This window comes from Arachis duranensis, chromosome 2, assembly GCF_000817695.3.
Source record: "Arachis duranensis cultivar V14167 chromosome 2, aradu.V14167.gnm2.J7QH, whole genome shotgun sequence".
Lineage (NCBI taxonomy): Eukaryota > Viridiplantae > Streptophyta > Magnoliopsida > Fabales > Fabaceae > Arachis > Arachis duranensis.
Genome location: NC_029773.3, coordinates 55389697 through 55409915, shown reverse-complemented (window position 1 = coordinate 55409915; position 20219 = coordinate 55389697). Strand labels below are relative to the sequence as shown.

The window sequence follows — 20219 nt, the reverse complement described above, 5'->3', positions numbered from 1 at the left end:
TTGCAAAATAGTTTATTTTTCGCATATTGTGTGGAATGCAGATGGGCAAAGTAGTTCTAGTTAATCTCATAATTCAGGACATTTAGAGGAAGCCACAAGAAGTAAACATGTAGAAGTAAGTAAAAGTTTCATTTGCAAAATATTGCATCCATTTTTTTATGATTTGGTGTTGAAAATTTTCTTTTATTTTTAGTGCACATGGATGACTAAGTGTTCTCCACTTCGGATGATGTTGGTGAACAATAATCTGAGTCCTGAGCAGAGGGAGGCTATGGAAGAAATGGAGTTTGGTGTCTTACTTTCTCTAGATGTCAAGAGAATGTATCTGCAATTATTAGTCCACATTGTGGAGGCTTTTAGCTTCCAAAGAATGTGCATTGAAGCTAAGTCATTCACAATTCCATTGAGAGTTAATGATGTGTGTCACATTTTTGGCCTCGACGTGAAGGTAAGTATTCGTTTTTGCTAAACAAATTTCCTTTTTTGGAGTCATCTAATAGGATAGCTATGAAATGTTAAGAGCATGAAATCTTTCTTGTGGATCTACAGGTCTAACTGTTCCAAAAATCAAAACCTTGAACTTGGCAGAGAAGGCTGAGTTGTAGGAGTTTAAGCATCTTAATATTCCTGGTCTAGGCCAGATCATACAGGAAGTAGGTATGGACGATTGGTAGAGGTGTGCTTATTTGTTGCATGTCCTTGGTGTCTTTCTCACAAGCAAGAACTAGCCAAGTACTGAATCACTGGGAGCTTTGCTACATGTTAAGAGGTGCAGAAGTTATAACCTGAGCTTCTTAATTCACGAGTGGTTGATGAAAGTCATGTGTAGTTATCAGACGAGGTCTCCAAAGTCCAGCTCTATAGGAGGTTACTTGTACCTGTTCTTGGTAAGCACATTTTTGTCCAATAAAGATATTGTTAATTCTTTGTTAAGATCTTAATCTCTTTTACTATACATATTTCTCGTGGATGCCTTATTTATTGAAATGTCCGATTGTTTTATTTTATTTGATCCGTCGGTTTGCAGAGGATGAGCATCCCATCTTTAAGGAGAAGATAACAAAGCCAATGCAGGAGGATGCTAAGTTAGGAGGCCTTGATGAGGATAGTGGGAAGAATGTTAGGTCGGATGATGACAATAGATCTGACCATGGCACAGAAGGTGATGATGGGGTAGACGTTTCTGATGTGGCTGATGACAAAGCAGGTGACTTAAAAGAAGATCAAGGGTTGTCACCCATTGCAATGGCAACAGCCTTATGTCACAGGAGTTGGTTGTGTATGAGGCCCCGATTCATTTTTCAGATGAGCTGAGAGACAAGGTTTATTTATACAGTGTTGCCATGGATGATGGTTCGTCAGTCATGAGGCTTGACCTTTCTGAGTATGTTTATGTTTACTACAATTTCATTATTCATGATTAAACCTAGAAGAGACCTCTCGGAGAACTTCTTTAGATTGGATCTTGTTATCTTAAGAGTCTTTGCTTGCCTGTGTTAGGGTGATTGAAACTAGGTTTGACCACCACTTAACTCAAACAAAAAGCACAAGTGTAAAACTTGGAGCTTGAATAAGCAACTATGTATGTATTGTGTAAAAAATTTCCTTTTTCTCCTTATTGTGTTGCATCCTATTGTCACATTGTCTTCTGTGTTGTCAACTTATGCATTTTCTCACTGAAGTTCTTAATGTTGAAAGGGTGGATGATGGATTGGAAGAATGTGTTTGCGTAAGCCTGTACTTTATGGTAATCATTGGTCGGTACTCTCTTTTCCAATTCTTTAATTTTATTATCAAATCTTATATTTGACTTAAAAATTTGGGTGTTTAAGGTGTCCCTGCTTCCCACCTTAGAAAAGATCAGTCTGAGATGTACTGACCACTTCAGAGCTTGGAAGATCATCCTTACTTTAAGTGCCATAATTTCTATCCTTTTATGCATTGTTACACTACTTTTGTATGGAGAATATAATGAGTATTTATTTGTAGAATATGGGACCATTCTTGTGGAATTAGCATTGGTGGGCTTATGCACTTGATCACAAGCATATGGTGGTTTACGTGCTTGATTCCGTCCACCGAAGGTGCCCAAATATTGAAAGAAGGCAATAGACAGCCTGATGGTTTGTATGAAATTTGAATTTTGTGAAATATATCAATTCTAAGGAAAATTTCTTTTGATGTAACAATTGGGCTTGATTGTGTGCAGTTGAGGAGGCTGAAACAAATTGTTTCTTTGTTAGACCCCGATTATATTCCTACCGATATTGGACTTCACACTATCTATTCCCTTGTACCTAGGCAACACAACAGGTGAACCAATACCATTCATTGAAACAGTCATCTGCAGGTGCTTTGTATATTTTAATATTTTTTGGCAGCTTAAATACCAAGCATAGATGATGCTAACCTTGGTGTATTTGTTATCATTGATGATTGTGGAGTTTTTGTGTACAAGTACCTTCAGCGGTGTTAGCCTGACACCTTATTGTCAGGTACTAGGTTAGGATTCTATGGTTTCTTTGAGCATTATTATGATCAAAACTATTGTTGTGGTCAAAATTCGGTGATGAACATAAGATTCACGAGCAACATTGTGTTTATTTTAATTTTTGACGTCACATTCTTTTAGGAACAAGTTCTGAATTTCTGGAAAGATCTCCTTCTATCATGCGCTCTAAATGGCTTGAACAGTAACCGGAAAAATGACTTCACCGTGTAGAGGAATATTTTCAGGTGACCTATTTGAAAGAATTTTTTATTCATGCCCCTCTTAATGTGAATGTAAACATGTCGAGAATAGCCGTTTGAGTAAAGAATAGGGTGAGACAAAGTAAAAGAAGAAGGAAGTGGAACCAAGGGAAAAAGCCATTCCCAAGTGGAAGAAGTGAAGTGATCTCACCTCGTGCTCTTTACTTCGAAGCTAGAGTTAGCATGATAGGGTCATCTTGGGATTAACATTGTCTTTTGAATAGTTCATGTACATTGAATTTAGTCAACGCATATATCACACCTTGCTTTTTTTTCCAATTAAGTGTATTTGAGATGGCAACGATTGTAAATTTTAGACATTGCACATCTTCTCATTTATACTACAATGCAAAGTGGTTATCTTAGTGTTTTTAAATTTGTCTAATGCGTTTTGCATTTTTCTTGTACTAAAATCATGTACAAATAACTTGTCATGAAAAGAACTCATGTCGTAGAAAGTATAGATTGATTACACGAATTATCCTAGAATCGGAAGATTGCCCCTATCCGGTTACTTGAATTTTGGTAGTGCTATGGGACATGCTTCGTGCTCTTGCATGCCATCAGTTTCATTTTGAGTCACAAGGGATGTATTATGGTTGGATTGTTGAAAATTGTGAGATAAAAAAGACTGGAGAACATCTTCTGATACTGGCACAAAACTCTAGAATAATTCCTGCAACTAGATTCTTTTGTAAGTGAATTTTTTGAAATTCTCATGAATTCGAAATTCAGGCTTGAATGCTGATCTCATGGGATTTTGCGAGAATTTAGTAGCATTCATGATGAGTCACAAGAGACCTAGTATGCCTGGAGTGCTTGAAAATTGACATTGAAGAGGTTAGATAATGTCTTGTAATACTGGCACAATTTGTAACACCCTAACTTTTAGCACCTCATGATCGTACTAAAAGCTCAGGCGTCACTTACCTCTATTCCTTTAATATATACTATGTTTATTTAATATTGAGCCTTCGTGAATACGAACCGAAACTTTAGTTAAGAAAACGGAAAGTTTTTACTTTAATCACTTAGTCACAAAGATATATATATATTCACATAGCATTATTTACATAAACTTATTTCAAGATACTTAAATACAAGTCCTATATCTTCTAAAAAAACCAAAATGATAAACAACGAGGAGAAAATAAAATCTGAGAACTTATCTCGTAAACAAAATCTTCTATGCTCTTGTAGTTCCGTGATGCATGAGCATCTCTTCTATCTTTTCCTAGTGAAATTGTATTTGAATTGTTAAGTTTAATCAAGATTTAAATATCTTTTATCCACTATGAATGCTATTTTGAGTTGTGTGTAATTCTGTTTCTTTCAAGTAGCATTTTGGACGAATTTGACAGAGTTTGCGTGAAGAAATGAAGCCACAGCAGAATAAGGAGGTGAAGCCAAACCTGGACTCACCAAGTTTGGCACCAGGAGTGCTTCACAAACTCACATTGCTTTCGGCCTTCACGGCGCCAAACTTGGGACTCTCCAAGTTTGGCACAACACTCAAGTTTCCAAAGAGTGCATACGGATCATTTGAAGCTAAACTTGAGATACCTCAAGTTTGGTGCCAACCAAGAAGAATTGGAGAATGCATAGAGTTCATTTGAAGCCAAACTTGAGAACCTCAAGTTTGGCACCAACCAAGAAGATCCAAGAAGAACCAAGTAGATTGCATACGGCCTCAACGGCGCCAGGCGCCACCTTTAGCAAATCAAGTGGTCCCCATTCGTCCCAGGGAGCAACACGAGAAGGCTTTGTTAATTTTTTTATTAAACTTTATTTTATTTTTAAAATAGGAAAAGATATTATTTAGTTTTAGGAAATATATTTTACATTAATTAGGATTAGATATAAAAGGGAAAAGAATCAGCCCTTCGGGCTCTTCTCTTCTCTTCTACCTCATTCCGCAATCTACAATTTTTCTGAATCCTAGGTTTCTCTCTGAACCATGAGCAACTTGACCTCCACTGTTAAGGTTAGGATCTCTGTCTATTGTATGGATTGATACTATTATTTTTCTATTTTAATTCATGTACTGATTTCTATTTCAAGAATTGTTTTCGTTCTTTATCTTATGAATTTGGGTGGAATGGAAATATGACCCTTGTTCTAATTGAGTTCTTGTAAAACTTGGAAAAGCTCTTTATTCCTAAACAACAACTTGAAAATAATTTCTGCTAAACTTCTAAATATCTGGACTTAACGGGATACGTGAAATATAATCCTCTTATATTTGAGTAATTAGGGTTTTGTGGCATATAAACTAGAATTAAACTTAACCCTCTAATTGGAATCAAGTGACCAAGGAATTAGCGGTTGATGAAGGTTAGAGGAGACTAAAAATGTCTAAGGAATTAGGGTTTAGTCACATATAGTTTGCCATGAATTGAATCTTTCATGATTAACATAGTTAGTAAGAAAAGTCAATCCAGAAGATAGATATCTCTGAAACATTAACTGTTTTCCCCATATATATTTCACCTCAATTTACTGTTTGTTTTCTAATTATTTGAATTACTGTTTGATGCATTTGAACTTTCAACACTCTTTTCTGTTTGTCTAACTAAGTAAATCACTTAATCATTGTTGGTTAGTCCATCAATCCTCGTGGGATTGACCCTCATTCACTTCAGATACTACTTGGTACGACCCGGTGCACTTGCCAGTTAGTTTGGGTTATAAATTCAACACAAGCCACCTCAATAGAAATCTCTGAGATGCCTCAAGGGATGTATTTTTCTCCCCAAAAAAATTTTAGGATCAATTGAATACCTCTCTGGGAGAGTGGAGCTCAAACGTGGAGCAACTGAGGTTGGAACATCAAGAGCACTGCACCATCCTCCCTGAAATAGGGAAGATCAAAGGGCTATGAGGGAAGAACAATAAAGATAAGGGCGTGACATTGAAGAGATCAAGTACCACATTGGATCTTCAAGGAGGAGTAGTAGCCGGTATCACTAAGGTGGACTCGTTCTCTTAATTCCCTTTTCTTTTGTTATTTATCTATTTTCTGTTATGCTTTATTGTATGTTCTCTTGTTCTTGTTGCATGATCATCTATGTCTTAAAGCTATAAAATATTCCATATATCTCTCACCTTACTTAAAAGAAAATTTTATGTGAAAATAATTGAGAGATACATGAATTTCGAGTTTATCTTAAGAATAGTTCAATTATCTTGATGTGGTGGCATTGCTTTTGTTTTCTGAATGTATGAATGAACAGTGCATATTTTAAGTTGCAATTAAGAATGTTGGCTCTTGAAAAAATGATGAAAAAGGAAAAGTATTTTTGGTAATCTGAAAAATCTAAATAAATTGATTCTTGAAGCAAGAAAAAGCAGCAAAAAGAAAAAGAAAAAGCATGTTGCAAAAGAAAAAAAAGGAGAAAAAATATATATATGCATGCGAAAAAAAGGAGATAAAATGTAGAAAAAGCCAATAGCCCTTTAAACCAAAAGGCAAGAGCAAAAATCCAATAACCATTTAAACTAAAAGGTAAGGGTAAAAGGATCCAAGGCTTTGAGCATCAATGGTTAGAATGGCCTAAAAGGAGTAAAATCTTGGCCTAAGCACTCCAAATGGACAGTGTCCTTAACTATATGCTTGTTGTGTGAAGGTGTCAAGTAAAAACCTTGAGACTGAGCAGTTAAAGTTGTGATCCAAAGCAACAAGAATGTGCTTAAGAACTCTGGACACCTCTATTTGGGGATTCTAGGAAAGCTGAATCACAATCCGAAAGGGTTCACCTAGATAAAAGTGTGTGGCATTTATGTATCCGGTGGTAATATTAGAAAACAAAGTGCTTAGGGTCATGGCCAAGACTCTAAAAAGCTGTGTTCAAGAATAAAAAAGAACTAAACTAGCATAGTCAATAATATCATCTGGATTCTAAGTTCCTAAGGATGCCAACACTTCTGAGTTTCAATGGATAGTGAGATGCCAAAACTATTCAGAAGCAAAAAGTTACTAAGTCCCGCTCATATAATTGAAATTGTGCTTCATTGAAAAAACTGAGATTTATTGTATCTTACTCTTCTTTTTATCCCACTCTGTTTTTAGTTGCTTGGGGACAAGCAACAGTTTAAGTTTGGTGTTGTGATGAGCGGATATTTTATACGCTTTTTGCCATCATTTTCATATAGTTTTTAGTATGTTTTGTTTAAGTTTTATTAAGTTTTCATAGGTTTTAGTGCAAAATTCACATTTTTGGATTATACTTTGAATTTGTGTGTTTTTATGCAATTTCAGGTATTTTTTGGCTGAAATTGAGGAGCTGGAGCAAAATTCTGATTCAGAGGCAGAGAAAGCACTACAGATGGCGTCATGATCTGACCTTCTTGCACTCGAAAAAGCTTTTCTGGATCTACAAAACTCCAAAGGAAGCGTTCTTAACGGATTTTGAAATCTAACATCCAAAACTTTCCAGCAATGTATAATAGTCTATACTTTTCTTTAGAATCGAAGGCCCCAAAACTGGCGTTCAATGCCAGCCATCTACCACAATCCAGGCGTCCAGCACCCACAAAGGAGTGACTAGCGTCCAACACCCAGAAAGGTTCCCCTAGCCAGAGTTCAATGCCCTAGAGCCCTACTAGCACATGGGAGACACTAAAGCTCAGCCCAAACACTCACCAAGTGGGTCTTAGAAGTGGATTTTCACACTAAAAGATTGTTTTATCCTTTTTATGTAATCCTTAATCATTAGTTTAGTATTTAAAGGAGAGGATGACCTTCGACCATCTCTTCTGGCATGTTTTCGAACCTTTCATTGTATTTTCTATCAGTATGAGCCTCTAAACCTCCTAGGTTGAGGGGAGGAGCTCTGCCAAGTTTTATGGATTAATAAAGTACTACTGTTCTACCTCAATACGTGTTTGATTCTCTATTCTAAGATGCATCTTCGTTCTTCATCATTATGAATTCGTGGAACCAGCACAAGTTTATCTCATTCTACATGGGTTTAGAGTAAGTCTTTCATCAGACAATGATGAGCCACTAGCTTGATTATACATCTCTTAGACGACTAATTCACGACTTCGTTGGGGACTTCTTGAGACACCAGTTCAGCCAAGGTATGGAGAGATTAGAGTCTTTGTGATAGAGGCTAGAACCCAAGGTGCAGCATTCTTTGATTTGGAAGATTCAACCTTGTCTGTGACATTTTGAGTAGGATCACTTAGGAGAAGGGACTGCAGGAGCTTCACCCTCAATCAGACTGCATCCGCATTAACCCTGGAATTCAGCTCTGGAGGAGAATCGGTGACCTCTCAAGAAAGGCGTTGATCGCATACAGCCTGCCATTGAAGAAATCATTCACAATTGGAGTAGACAGTAAGACCGGATTGATCCAGAAGAACAAAGCATCTCCAAGCCTTAACCATCTTCTTATCATTGCTTTCACCATCAACTGAGTAACGTTTTCTTTATTTTCCTTTTATGCGCTTTAAACAATCATCCAATTTTCTATCTGCCTGACTAAGATCTACAAGATAACCATAGCTTGCTTCAAATCACAATCCTCGTGGGATCGACCCTGACTTACTCAGGTATTACTTGGACGACCCAGTGTACTTGCTAGTTCAGTTGTGCAAAGTGTAATTCCGTGCACCACTCTTTGTCTTCCATCCCCTTCGCAATCCACTGCCACTAGATTTTTCATGCCTCCATTGTATCTCATCTTCATCATTTTCACTTTCTTCCTCCTTGTCTGCATTATGAACACAAGGTTAGGTCCTTATTATTTAATAAGTTTTGACAAAGCTAGAACTACCCATGGGTTCTCAGGCCCACGACTGTTCCAACTAATCAGCTTCACGGCTCCCGACAGGGCTGCCCTGCAGCCACTATCTCTCTAATTTCCTCTTTTCCAGTCATTCTCTTTATTTTCAGGTTTGGATTGTCAATGTCCATTCGGCTTGTTTCTTCTGCCTTCCTTTTCTGCTGCTTAAATTTTTCATTTTCTTTCTCTTTTTCTTTTTTGGTTATGGCTTCTACTTGTCTGGCTTGTCTCTTCCAAGCCTTCCCTTCTGTTTTTGTTTCATTTTTCAGCTTGTTTGTGGAATCTTTCAGAACCTTACACTCGTGGGTCACTATTTCCTTTGTTGTATTAGCTTCTTCCTCCTCTACAGTATCTCTTTCTCTTTTTGACACCTGGTTTTGTTCGTTCTTCTTTTTTGGGCTCCCTGGTTGATCTCTTCGTGATTTTGTATCCTCAGCATTGTTGTTTTGTCCTTGTGTATTTGCCTGATGTTTTTTGTGATTTTCTTCCTTTCTTCTTTGAACCTTGTTGTTTTCGATCATGAGTGCCCTGTTTCTTCCTTTAGTTCTTCTCCCTTTTGCTGTTCTAACCCATCCTTTATAGTAAGTTGTTTTAGGTTTTCCATCATCTTTTTTGTATTTTTCTTCTGGTCCCTCTCTTTTTCTGCCATCTTTTCACTCATATTCCCCTCCTATCTTCATATTTGTCTGTTTTGACCAATGTCCCAAAGCTTTCTGCCCTAAGCCATGCTCCCAACTCCTTTAACGTATTTTTCCCTCCTTTTTCATCTTCTATGGCCTTTTGGAAATTATTTTCATCATGTCCAATGAGACCATAATAATAAGAAAAATTTGACATTTTCTCATACCTGAAATCTACCCATATCAGTCTATCTTCCTTGCTGTCGATGTTTTCCCCTTTCATTATTGGCTTGTTGATATTCAGGGAGATTGTGGCTTTAAGGTAACGTGTTTAGTCGTGAATCTTTTCAAATAGTTCGCACTCCAGCACCTCTCCCATTGTTGTATCTATCTTCCTTCCTAGCCTTTTCATCTTGCAGTGCTTAGGAAGATTCCAGAGTTGAGCCTTTGATTTTTGCCTTATCCAAGCCGCTTTCAACTGGTTCTTCCCCTTTGTTCCATCTTTTCAATATTAGCCGTGAGTTCCTAAAAGACCACAGGCTCCTCTGTAGTATCTTCTCTAAATCTGTTTCATGGAGGAGAAATATTTGGTAGATTTTTGGTTTTAGCTCCACTATCCTCAACCCTTTTGATCTTCTCCAAATATTTTGTATCGCTGATTGTATCCAGGCACTATTGATATTTTTATCTGTCAGTAATCTTTCCACTAAGCTATTTGCACACCCCTGTTACCCTTCTTTTACATCTTCATGTTTAAAAAAGATTAAGGGTTCTTCTTCCTCTTGGTCTATTACGTTGTTTTGTGTTACTAGTTCTTCACTAGGATTTGACATAGAGTTGCTTGGCAATATAACAGGATTTTACCGATATTGTAGCACGTAGATGATTTTGGGCATGATTATACGCATTCTGCACTACACTCCTTCAAATCCTAGAGGAGCCATGGGTTAGGAAGAGAGAGGAACTATTAGTGTCAGAGTGTCTTTATAGATACACACCTTATTATTTTTTGTCGGAGATCCCCACACTCACACAAGCCATCAGGGACAGACCCAGTAACAATAATGAGGCCATGAAGGGGTACTTGTCCCATTATGTTAATAATATTTTTATTTTTTTAAAAAATAATTATATATAATATGTCTCCACTTTAAATTTTAAATGACCCTACTATAAATAAACTAAACTTAATCAGCCAAAGTCCCAAATTCAGTTTTTTTATTTCTCTCTCATTTTTACTATTATTTAACCTAATCAAATTTAATTTTTGTGCCGTCACTCCTTTATTCTCTCTTAAACCCTCTTCTTATTTTTATATTTTCAACCTTCTTTTTTTATTTCTTGTCTAGTGGTCATCTTCTTTTCATCAAAAGGTAAATTTCAAATTCTCCGTAATTTTTTATATAGTTCTCCATGACTCTATGTATCTTTCAATTTCATTATTTCTCTTTTTGATATTTTCATTTTAATTCAAACAATTATAGTTTAGGTATTAATCTAATATTTTATTCTCTTCATGACTTTATATATTTTATTTGATTCTTAATTTATTCATTTTTATTAATTATTTTTTATTTTTTGTTCTATTATATATACCTATGTTGCATATAAAATTTTAAAATGAATTGATTAATTTAGTAATTTAAAAAATATTTTTTATTTTTAAAAATAGTAATGAAAAATATTTTAATTACAATACATAATTAAACAGATGCCTAAAATCTTTCATCTAACATTATATCAAAATTAAATAAAAAAATATATAACAAATTTTATTATTTTAAAAACACTAAAGTAAGATTATTTCATACGCCCAAATACGATACAATATCTTAAGGTGCTGATGACTCTCAAATACATTGAACTTTATTTATAACAACAAAAACAAATCTTGTCCTATATTTCAGTTAATTCGGTTGCATCTACATATGATAATACTATACTACTATATATACTTAGGTGTTATAGTACACTTGCCAATTTAATTAGTAAAGCTCATTTAGTACACTTGATAGTCTTTATTTATTTATTTATTTATTTTGGTGGCTATCTTTATTTATAATATGTTAGCAGCAAAAGACCAACTTGCTCTTTATTTTAATATATATATATTAAAATAAAGAGCAAGTTGGTCTTTTGCTGCTAACATATTATAAATAAAGATAGCCACCAAAATAAATAAATAAATAAATAAAGACTATCAAGTGTACTAAATGAGCTTTACTAATTAAATTGGCAAGTGTACTATAACACCTAAGTATATATAGTAGTATAGTATTATCATATGTAGATGCAACCGAATTAACTGAAATATAGGACAAGATTTGTTTTTGTTGTTATAAATAAAGTTCAATGTATTTGAGAGTCATCAGCACCTTAAGATATTGTATCGTATTTGGGCGTATGAAATAATCTTACTTTAGTGTTCTTGGGATTTCCGTATTCTCCATATGTCATTTCCCAATTCAACGCCTAAATGCTAGCCCAAAGAAATCTTAAACTCAATCTTGGTTTGGGTATTCTACGTTAGTAAGAATATATAAAAATTAGATTTCCGGGGGGAAATAATTAATATGAAAAGCTTTGAAGAAATATCCATATTAAAAACACAGTATTTTTATTAAAAGGGTAAATTATTTGTTTTTTTTAAAGATAATAATACTTTGCTTTCCTAAAAAATAGAAGTAAAAAAAAAATTTAATATTTAAAAAACTCTTTTAGAATATTTATCCAAATATAAAATAATTTCTTTCTATTAAAAACTTATTCTTTTTTTTTATAAATGTAATCTTTTACAATTATAAACCAGAAAACGAATTAATTAAAGGATCAAATCAACACCAACAAATATTATCTCATGCTAATTTTATAATAGACACATTGATATTCAGAGGTTTTTAAAATACTTTAAAAATTAAGACTGATAGAATCAAACATAATTTAACATTCTAATTATTGTTGAAGTATAGAAAAATTCTAATTATTGTTTGCTGATTAAATAATAAACCTTTTTTATTTACGGATTGGATAATTTTTTGTAGACAATCTGATCCAATTTTAAGTGATTTAAATTTGATTGAATTTGTGAAATAAAAGATATAAAGTATATGAACTAAAAATTAATACGGGTCAGGACAAAAGTTTTTTTTTTTTTTGAATAATTTTAGAAGATATCTAGATACACAATTAAGTAAGGATATACCTATAGACAAAAATACAAAATTAACAATAGAAAAAACAAAGTAAAACATAAATTAAAAATACGACAACAAATTTTAAAATAGACAACTTAACAGTTATAAAAATCGAAAATAGTAACTATCACAAAAATCAGTATGCTTCTCTTCCCTTTTTATAGAAACCTTTGACTTAGTGTCTTTGGGATTATTATCATGATCTTGGACATTAAATAATTATACCAATATAAAATTTGGTATCTCTTTACTCTAAATAGTAGATGAATTATGTAAAACAAGACAAAAATGTAATTGATCTCCTTGTTGTCCCTTATGCCAAAATTTAAATATACATTTAACTCATTCTTGTTGTTGTAAGATATAGTCGAATGATCTTTTATAATCATGCACCTAGACTTAGAATAAAGTTACAAATAAATTGACATATATAATAATAATAAAATTAAAATTTGAAGTACTGGCAATCAACACACTAAGATCAGTTATACTAACTACTTTTTTGTGGTGGAGCCGGGCATATGTCCTGAACTTGTCCGGACAAGAAGAAGTATGTGATGCCAGGGCATTTTAGCCAGTTTTACTGACCTTTTCTTTACTGTTTTTAGGGTAGTTTCATGTATTTTCTTAGAAAATAAGCAAGTATTTGGTTGAAAATGCAATCATACCATGATTCAAACAAACATTATGAATTTTGAATGATTTCATGAGAATTATGCATGAATTATATGATAAATTGGATGATGCATGATCCCATGATTAAGAGCAAGACTTTGATGCACTTTATTTGATTGACTTCAGGCCAAAAGAAGAAGAGAAGAGCCACGTTAGTGGCTACGTTAGTTACACTAACGTGGGCACTAACGTGGAAGGAAGAAAAGCCCCAACGTTAGTGAGAAAAGTTAGTGGCATTAACTTTGAAGAAAGGAAATGGAGCCAACGTTAGTCACACTTAACATTATCACTAATGTTGGACCAAGCTCATAAGTGGCCACGTTAGTTGCCACGTTAACTTAGTTAACGTGGCCTCTAACGTTAAGAAGAAAAGGGGACGCCAACGTTAGTGACATTCAACTTTATCACTAACGTTGGCCAAGTCACAAGAAGCCACATTAACTCCCACGTTAACCTAGTTAACGTGGAAGCTAACGTGAAGAAACAAGGTTGTCGACAACGTTAGTGACACCAAACATTGTCACTAACGTTGGAAAAAACCCACACTATCCCCAAGAAGCCACGTTAACTCCCACGTTAACTTAATTAACGTGGAAGTTAACGTGAAGAAGAAAGGTGATCGCCAACGTTAATGACACCCAACATTGTCACTAACGTTGGAAGGAGCCCACACAAGCCACAAGTAGGCATGAAATTAGAGCACAAACAAGAGGCATCTTTTAAGCCCCAAAAACACCAAAGCAATAAAGCCAAGTCACCCTGGACCTCAATTTGATTCACTTCTCTTGGACCACCCAACCTCAAGGAAGCAAGCCCACAAGTGTCAACCAATCAAGGCCACAAGAAGCATCTAGAATAGGAATTTTCATTTAATTGTAATTTGCTTTTAATTTCATTTTGTAATTTAGGAGAGCCTATATAAAGGCTTTAGTTTTTACTTTGAAAGGGATTGGACGGAAGGAAACACAGAAATTGGAGATTGGAAAAGGGGTCTTCGGACTCCCTCCCCTCACTCACTTTTCCTTCTCTTCTTTTCTTTGTACTTTTCATTTATGAATTTGGAAGTTTCAATGTTAGTTTTAATATTCATCTTTACTTTTATACACTTTCTTTCTTTTCTATTTTGTTAGAGCAATGACCAACTAACTCTTTTCATTGGGTTAGAGAGCTCTATTGTGATTTAATGGATCAATTGTATTATCTTGGAAAAGAGCTATTCATACTTGGATCTCTTCTGAACCTTGGAAGAGGAATGAAGAGATCATGCTAGAAATGCTTTCTCATGTTGTACCAAATTGGGTTTGGAAGGATATGTGACTATAATCCTCCAACACTTGATTTGGGAATGCATGTGGTATAATCAGTGACCATACTTCATCTCTTCTTATGAGCAATTGACCAAGGAATTGGCTATTGATCAAGATTTAAGAGATTGAATTACAAGTAATTGTAATTCGATCACTTAAGATTGCCAAGGAGATCAATGAATGATTGAGGAAGAGATGAGAATGAACTTAATCCAGAGGATTGCAATATCTCTTGATCCCAATGTTCATTTTATTTTTAGTTCTTACATTTACTTTTCTTGCCATTTTACTCCTCTGCACTTTATTGCCTTCTTTACTTTTCTACCATTTACATTTCCTTGTTATCTATCACTCCAATATGATTCGTCTAACTAGGATAATCAATTAACCATTGATTGCTTAATCCGTTAATCTCTGTGGGTTTCGACCTCACTCTATTGTGAGTTTTACTTGACGACAATTCGGTACACTTGCCGAAGGGATATTTGTTGAGAGACAAGTTTCCACCTGCATCAGTATGACGCCGGGAGAGCTCAGCAGCAAGGAAGGGTATTTACTATGTCAGTTGAAGGAGCTGAGAGATCTGATACAATGATACAAGGTAACTGTGAAATTGCTGGTAAAACTTTAATTGCATTGTTTGATACTGAAGCATCACACTCATTTATACCATTTGAGAAAGCTAACAAATTAGAGTTGAAGATAACTATGTTGGCCTATGATTTAGAAGTGCATACCCCTACTACTGAAACTGTTGTGACTAGGTTAGGCTATCAATAAGTTCTGTTCCGAATTAAACATCGACATTTCATGCATGATCTAATCTGTTTGCCGATGATTGGTCTCAATCTCATTCTGGGATTGGATTGATTATCAAAGTATCGTGCTTTGCTCGATTGTCCTGAACGGACGTTGCAATTTATGTCAGAAGGGTCAGAAGGAGTGGTAGTAGCGAAGGGGTACTATGTGAATTATGTTGTGGTAAGATGTGGTGGATGTGAATGTTAAGGATTCATGCTATTAGCTACAAATGTATCAGGCGAGGAACAAAGTCTAAATCAGATTCTGGTTGTAAACAAATTTCCTAAAGTATTCCCAGAAGACATTTGACGAAGGGATTTTTGCGTGGTTTAAAATTTCACAATTAAATTTTCGTTGAAAGTATAGCTTCTAAACCAATAAGAATCCTTTTGTACAAAAACTTGGTTGTCACAACTAACAAACCCCTGATAAAATTGATAACCGAAGTATTTAAACCTTGAGTCGTCTTTCAAAGAAATTGCAGGGAAGTGTGCTTATAATTGGTTATGAAAAAGTATATTTTTTGGGGTTTTTAAGATAAGAAGCAAGAATAGTAAATGGTAATGAAAATTAAATGACTAGAAAAGCTCTTGGCAAGGAGAAGATTAATCGGAAGTTCTGTCCTTGTTGGATTTCCCAAGATTAATAGTAATAGGTTATTGTTTCTACTTAGTTGACCCCCAACAAATGAAGGGAAGTCAAATAAGTTGAGAGCCAACTTTTATTCACAAGTCCTAATCCTCTCCGTTGGGAAGGATTAGCATTAGTGACTAGAAAGCCAGTCAACAATAAACCCAATTACAATTTAACACTTGAGTCTTCCAACTCAAGGGTCTCCAAATATTACTCAACTTCAAAGCCAAGTTGGAGCCCACTCCATTGACATGGTAATTGAACTTAATTCAAAATAATCAGCAAATAAAGAAATTAAATAGAAAAATACTCTTTGCATTAATAAATTGACAAGATAAGAAGGTAAACTAAAGTAATAGATTAATTAAAAGTAGAAGAGAAACTAAAGTAAAGAAACATTGAACCTAGAATTAGGAAGAAATAAATCTAAAACTAAGAGAAATCCTAAATCCTAAAACCTAGAGAGAGGAGAGAGCCTCTCTCCCTCTAGAAAACTTCATCTAAAACTTAAAATTATGTGAATGAAAGTTGTCTCTTGATTCCTCCACTCTGCAGCCTCTAATCTGTGTTTTCTGGGCTGAGAACCGGGTCAAAAATAGCCCATAAATTGCTGAGGTCGATTTCTGATACGTACAGCACGTAGCTCATGTGTGCGTACCCTCCATGCGCGCGTATGCATCGCTTGTCTATCCACTATCCACGCGTGCACGTGGGCGTCCTTTAACGCCAAATCAACTATAGCAAATTGTATATCGTTGCGAAGCCCCGAATGTTAGCTTTTCAACGCAACAAGAACCTCCTCATTTGGATCTCTGTAGCTCATGTTATGACCATTTGAGTGCGAAGAGGTTAGGGCTGACAACTTTGCAGTTCCTTCAGCTTCTTGTATTTCTTCCACTTTTGCATGCTTCATTTCCATCATCTAAGCCATTCCTGTCCTGTAATCTCTGAAAATACTTAACACACATATCATGGGATTGAATGGTAATAAGAGAGGATTAAAATTAGCTAAATTAAGACCAAAGAAACATGTTTTCAATCATAGCACAAAATTAGGAAGGAAAATGTAAAACATGCAATTTACATGACTAAGTGTGAGAATAGTGGATAAAATCCACTCAATTAAGCACAAGATGTACCACGAAATAGTGGTGCGTCAAATCTCCCCACACTTAAACATTAGCATGTCCTCATGCTAAGCTCAAGAGAAACTATAAGAGTGAAGAGGAATGGTAGGATGTATGAAATGCAACCTATTTACATGAATGCAACTAAATGCAAAATGCTTTTACCTACTCGGTGAAAAGTAAATGAATCTTTTAAGAACACATATGAATTGGCTTTCACTAATTCAAATCATAAAAAATAAAGTACAAATAGACTTGCAAGAAGAAGATAGCTCATGAAAGCTGGGAACAAAGAATCGAGCATCGAACCCTCACTGGAAGTGTATACACTCTAATCGCTCAAGTGTTTAAGGTTTGATTCTCTCAATTCTCTGCTAATCTTGCTTTCTAAGGCTTGCTCTTCTTCTACCAATCAACAAAGCATTAATGCATAGATACATATATCAAGAGGTCTTTTAAGGGTTGTAATAGGGTTAGGATCAAGGTAGGATTGTATTTGGACATGTGGATTAAAATTTGAATCCTTAATTAACCTAAACTTCCCACATAACTTAAGACAATCCATGTAATTACAATGCAAGATCTAACTACCCATTAACTATGTTTTGCCACATATTCATTTATCCCAGTTTTAGTACAACTCATATGCATTGCTTTCACCATTTACTTTGGGGTATTTTGTCCCCTTTCTATTGTTTGCTCTTTTTCTCTAAATTTTTTTTCTTTTGTCTTTCTCAATGTATATGATTAAGGTATTGCAAGCATAAACATGTGTTTAACATTCTTTTTCGCATTTAATCAAGAATATACAACACCCAATTCTCAAACCAAATATTTTCAAATTTCTCCACACTTAATTTGTGAGCACTTTCACTAGTCTAAGCTAACCAAGGATTCAAATTAGGGACATTATTATTTTCTGCTTAGAGTTAATGATGTGCTAAAATAAAGAATAAATAGGGTAAAATAGGCTCAAATTGGTTTGCAAAGGATAATGAAAAGGTAAGCGATATGGGTATGTAAGCTCAGTGAAACAAAGGCCTCAATCATATAAGTGCATGCATACATCAAACAATAGAAATATAGAATTAAGCAAGACAAAGATCACAATTTTAGAGAGAATAACACACACCAAAAATAAAATGTTGGTTGATAAAATGCAACCAATCAAATAGGCTCAAAATCTCACTGGTTTTTGTGTGTTCGAGCTCTAAACCATGTTCCAAAATAAAATTTCTTCAAACAAGTTTAACAAAAGTTTTAATTCAAATTAGTGAAATGCACTAAAAAGTTTCTTGAAAAAAAATATTACTTTTCAACCAAATAGTGGTAAAATATGCAGAAAATCAAGCAAACATACAATCAAATATGCAAATGCAACAACTAATTTAACAAAGAAAATTTAAACATTGGTGTTGAGTCAGAAAGTACTAACCACCGAAAGTCGGTATCGACCTCCCGACACTTAAAGATTGCATCGTCCTCGGTGCATGCAGAGATGTACAAGTGGACGGGTGGTTCCAACTGATGCTTTTTCTCCAAAGATTGTGCGGCAGACTTGTTTATTGCTTAGGTTAGAAAGTTTTCCTTTTTCCTATTGGTGGCCATCCTGAAAGAAGAGAAAAAGGAAGGGAAAGAACCCACAAGCAAAGATATGAAAAGAAATAAAATATATGTGGGCTAGTGCCAAATAATAAGGTTCTCAACTTCATGGTAGCTACAATATGTAAGTGAGAAAATAATTGAAGCACAGGGCATGTCAACTAAATAGTAAACAAGTCAAGGAGCACCCAAAATAATGCAAGAAAGATGCAACAGTTGAATAAGAACTTTTAACACCAATGGAAAAATAATAAAATTAGAAAAGAAAATATAAACATGCACAAAGTTAGAATGTAATAAATGAAAATATGCAAATGAATTAAGTAAAAGAGAATGAAAGAGAATAAGGATTAGAGGGGAGGAGAGATATTAGAAAGTTGGCGGCGCAATCGACGTGCACGCGTATGGTACGTGTGCGCGTGCTGATGCATGAAAACTTGTCTCTCAACAAATTTTCCATCGGCAAGTATACCGAATTGTCGTCAAGTAAAACTCACAATAGAGTGAGGTCGAATCCCACAAGAATTGATTGGTCAAGCAACTTTAGTTAGAAGAATGTGCTAGTTGAACTAAACAGAATTCAGATTGAGATGCAGAAATTTAAAGGACTGGAAAGTAAATAACAGAAATTAAAGTGCAGAATCTTAAATGGGGATTTGGGGTAATGAGCATGAAATTAAATGGCAGAAAGTAAAGAGAATGGGTAAGTAAGATCAGAAATGGAGAAATCATTGGGTTTAGGAGATGTTGCATTCTCCGGATCAAGTTCATTCTCATCTCTTCCTCAATCAATGCATTCATTAATCTCCTTGGCAATCTTAAGTGATTGGATCCCAATTCCTTGGCAATCCAATCTCTCTAAGCTTGAACAATTGCCCAATTCCTTGATTTAATTGCTCATGGAAAGAGATGAAGTGTGGTAACTGATTATACCACATGTATTTCCAAATCAAAGTGTTGGAAGGATTACATGTCACTATATCCGTCCAAACCCCAATTTAGTCCAACATGAGAAAGCATTTCTAGCATGATCTCCTCATCCCTTTTCCAAGGCTCAAAGAAGATCCAATTATGGAGAGTTTCTTTTCCAAGACAACTAACCAATTGAATTAAGATCGAAAGCTTTCTAGTAAGATCAAGAGAAAAGAAAGAAGAAGAAGAATGAAAACTATAATTGATCCATCAAATTACAACGGAGCTCCCTAACCCAATGAAAAGGGTTTAGTTATTCATAGCTCTAGAAATGGAAACTGGCAGAAAAGAATAATCCATGCTAAAAGTGCAGAAAAGTAAATCTATAAAGAGTAGTTCCCAAATGTGCCAAGCTTCTCTATAGTTCAAAACTACTCCTATATATACTACTCCTCTTGATCTTCTAGTGAGTTCTTCAAGTCTTGGATGTAGTCTTTGGATCTTGAGTTGAAGAGTTCTCATCTTTAGTGGGCCCAACTTGCAGAGAAAGATGAATTAGGCTTTGGGTATTTAGTAAGATTTAACGTTGATTTCCATTGTGGGTTCGAGAATGTTAGTGGCATTCACTTTTTCCACTAACGTTCCAACCTCATATATCCACGTTAAATCCAACGCTAGTGGTCTTAACGTGACCACTAACGTTGCTTTCTCAAAACTTGGCTAACGTTATTGGGACTCACTTTTCCCAATAACGTTGGCTTATACCCCTTCGCAAACGTTAATGGGAATCACTTTTCCCATTAACGTT

At 34.9% G+C, this 20219-nt stretch overlaps 1 protein-coding gene across 1 annotated transcript; it reads right to left on the bottom strand.

Annotated features, from left to right (window-relative positions):
* Positions 1 to 8340: 8340 nt before the first annotated feature.
* LOC107474469 (uncharacterized) lies at positions 8341 to 9061 on the bottom strand. Its single transcript, XM_016094095.1, has 2 exons — positions 8587 to 9061; positions 8341 to 8468 (listed from the first exon to the last, which is right to left on the bottom strand). Exons 1-2 carry the CDS (start codon positions 9059 to 9061, stop codon positions 8341 to 8343), a joined length of 603 nt encoding a protein of 200 aa, XP_015949581.1.
* Between the last annotated feature and the right edge of the window lie 11158 nt (positions 9062 to 20219).

What these genes read in the sequence shown, in the direction of transcription:
- LOC107474469 (XM_016094095.1), bottom strand. Translation starts at nt 9,061, where the DNA reads ATGATCGAAAACAACAAGGTTCAAAGAAGAAAGGAAGAAAATCACAAA. An exon ending in AGTGGCTGCAGGGCAGCCCT is followed by an intron (nt 8,469 to 8,586) that starts GTCGGGAGCCGT and finishes TTCATAATGCAG; the next exon opens with ACAAGGAGGAAGAAAGTGAA.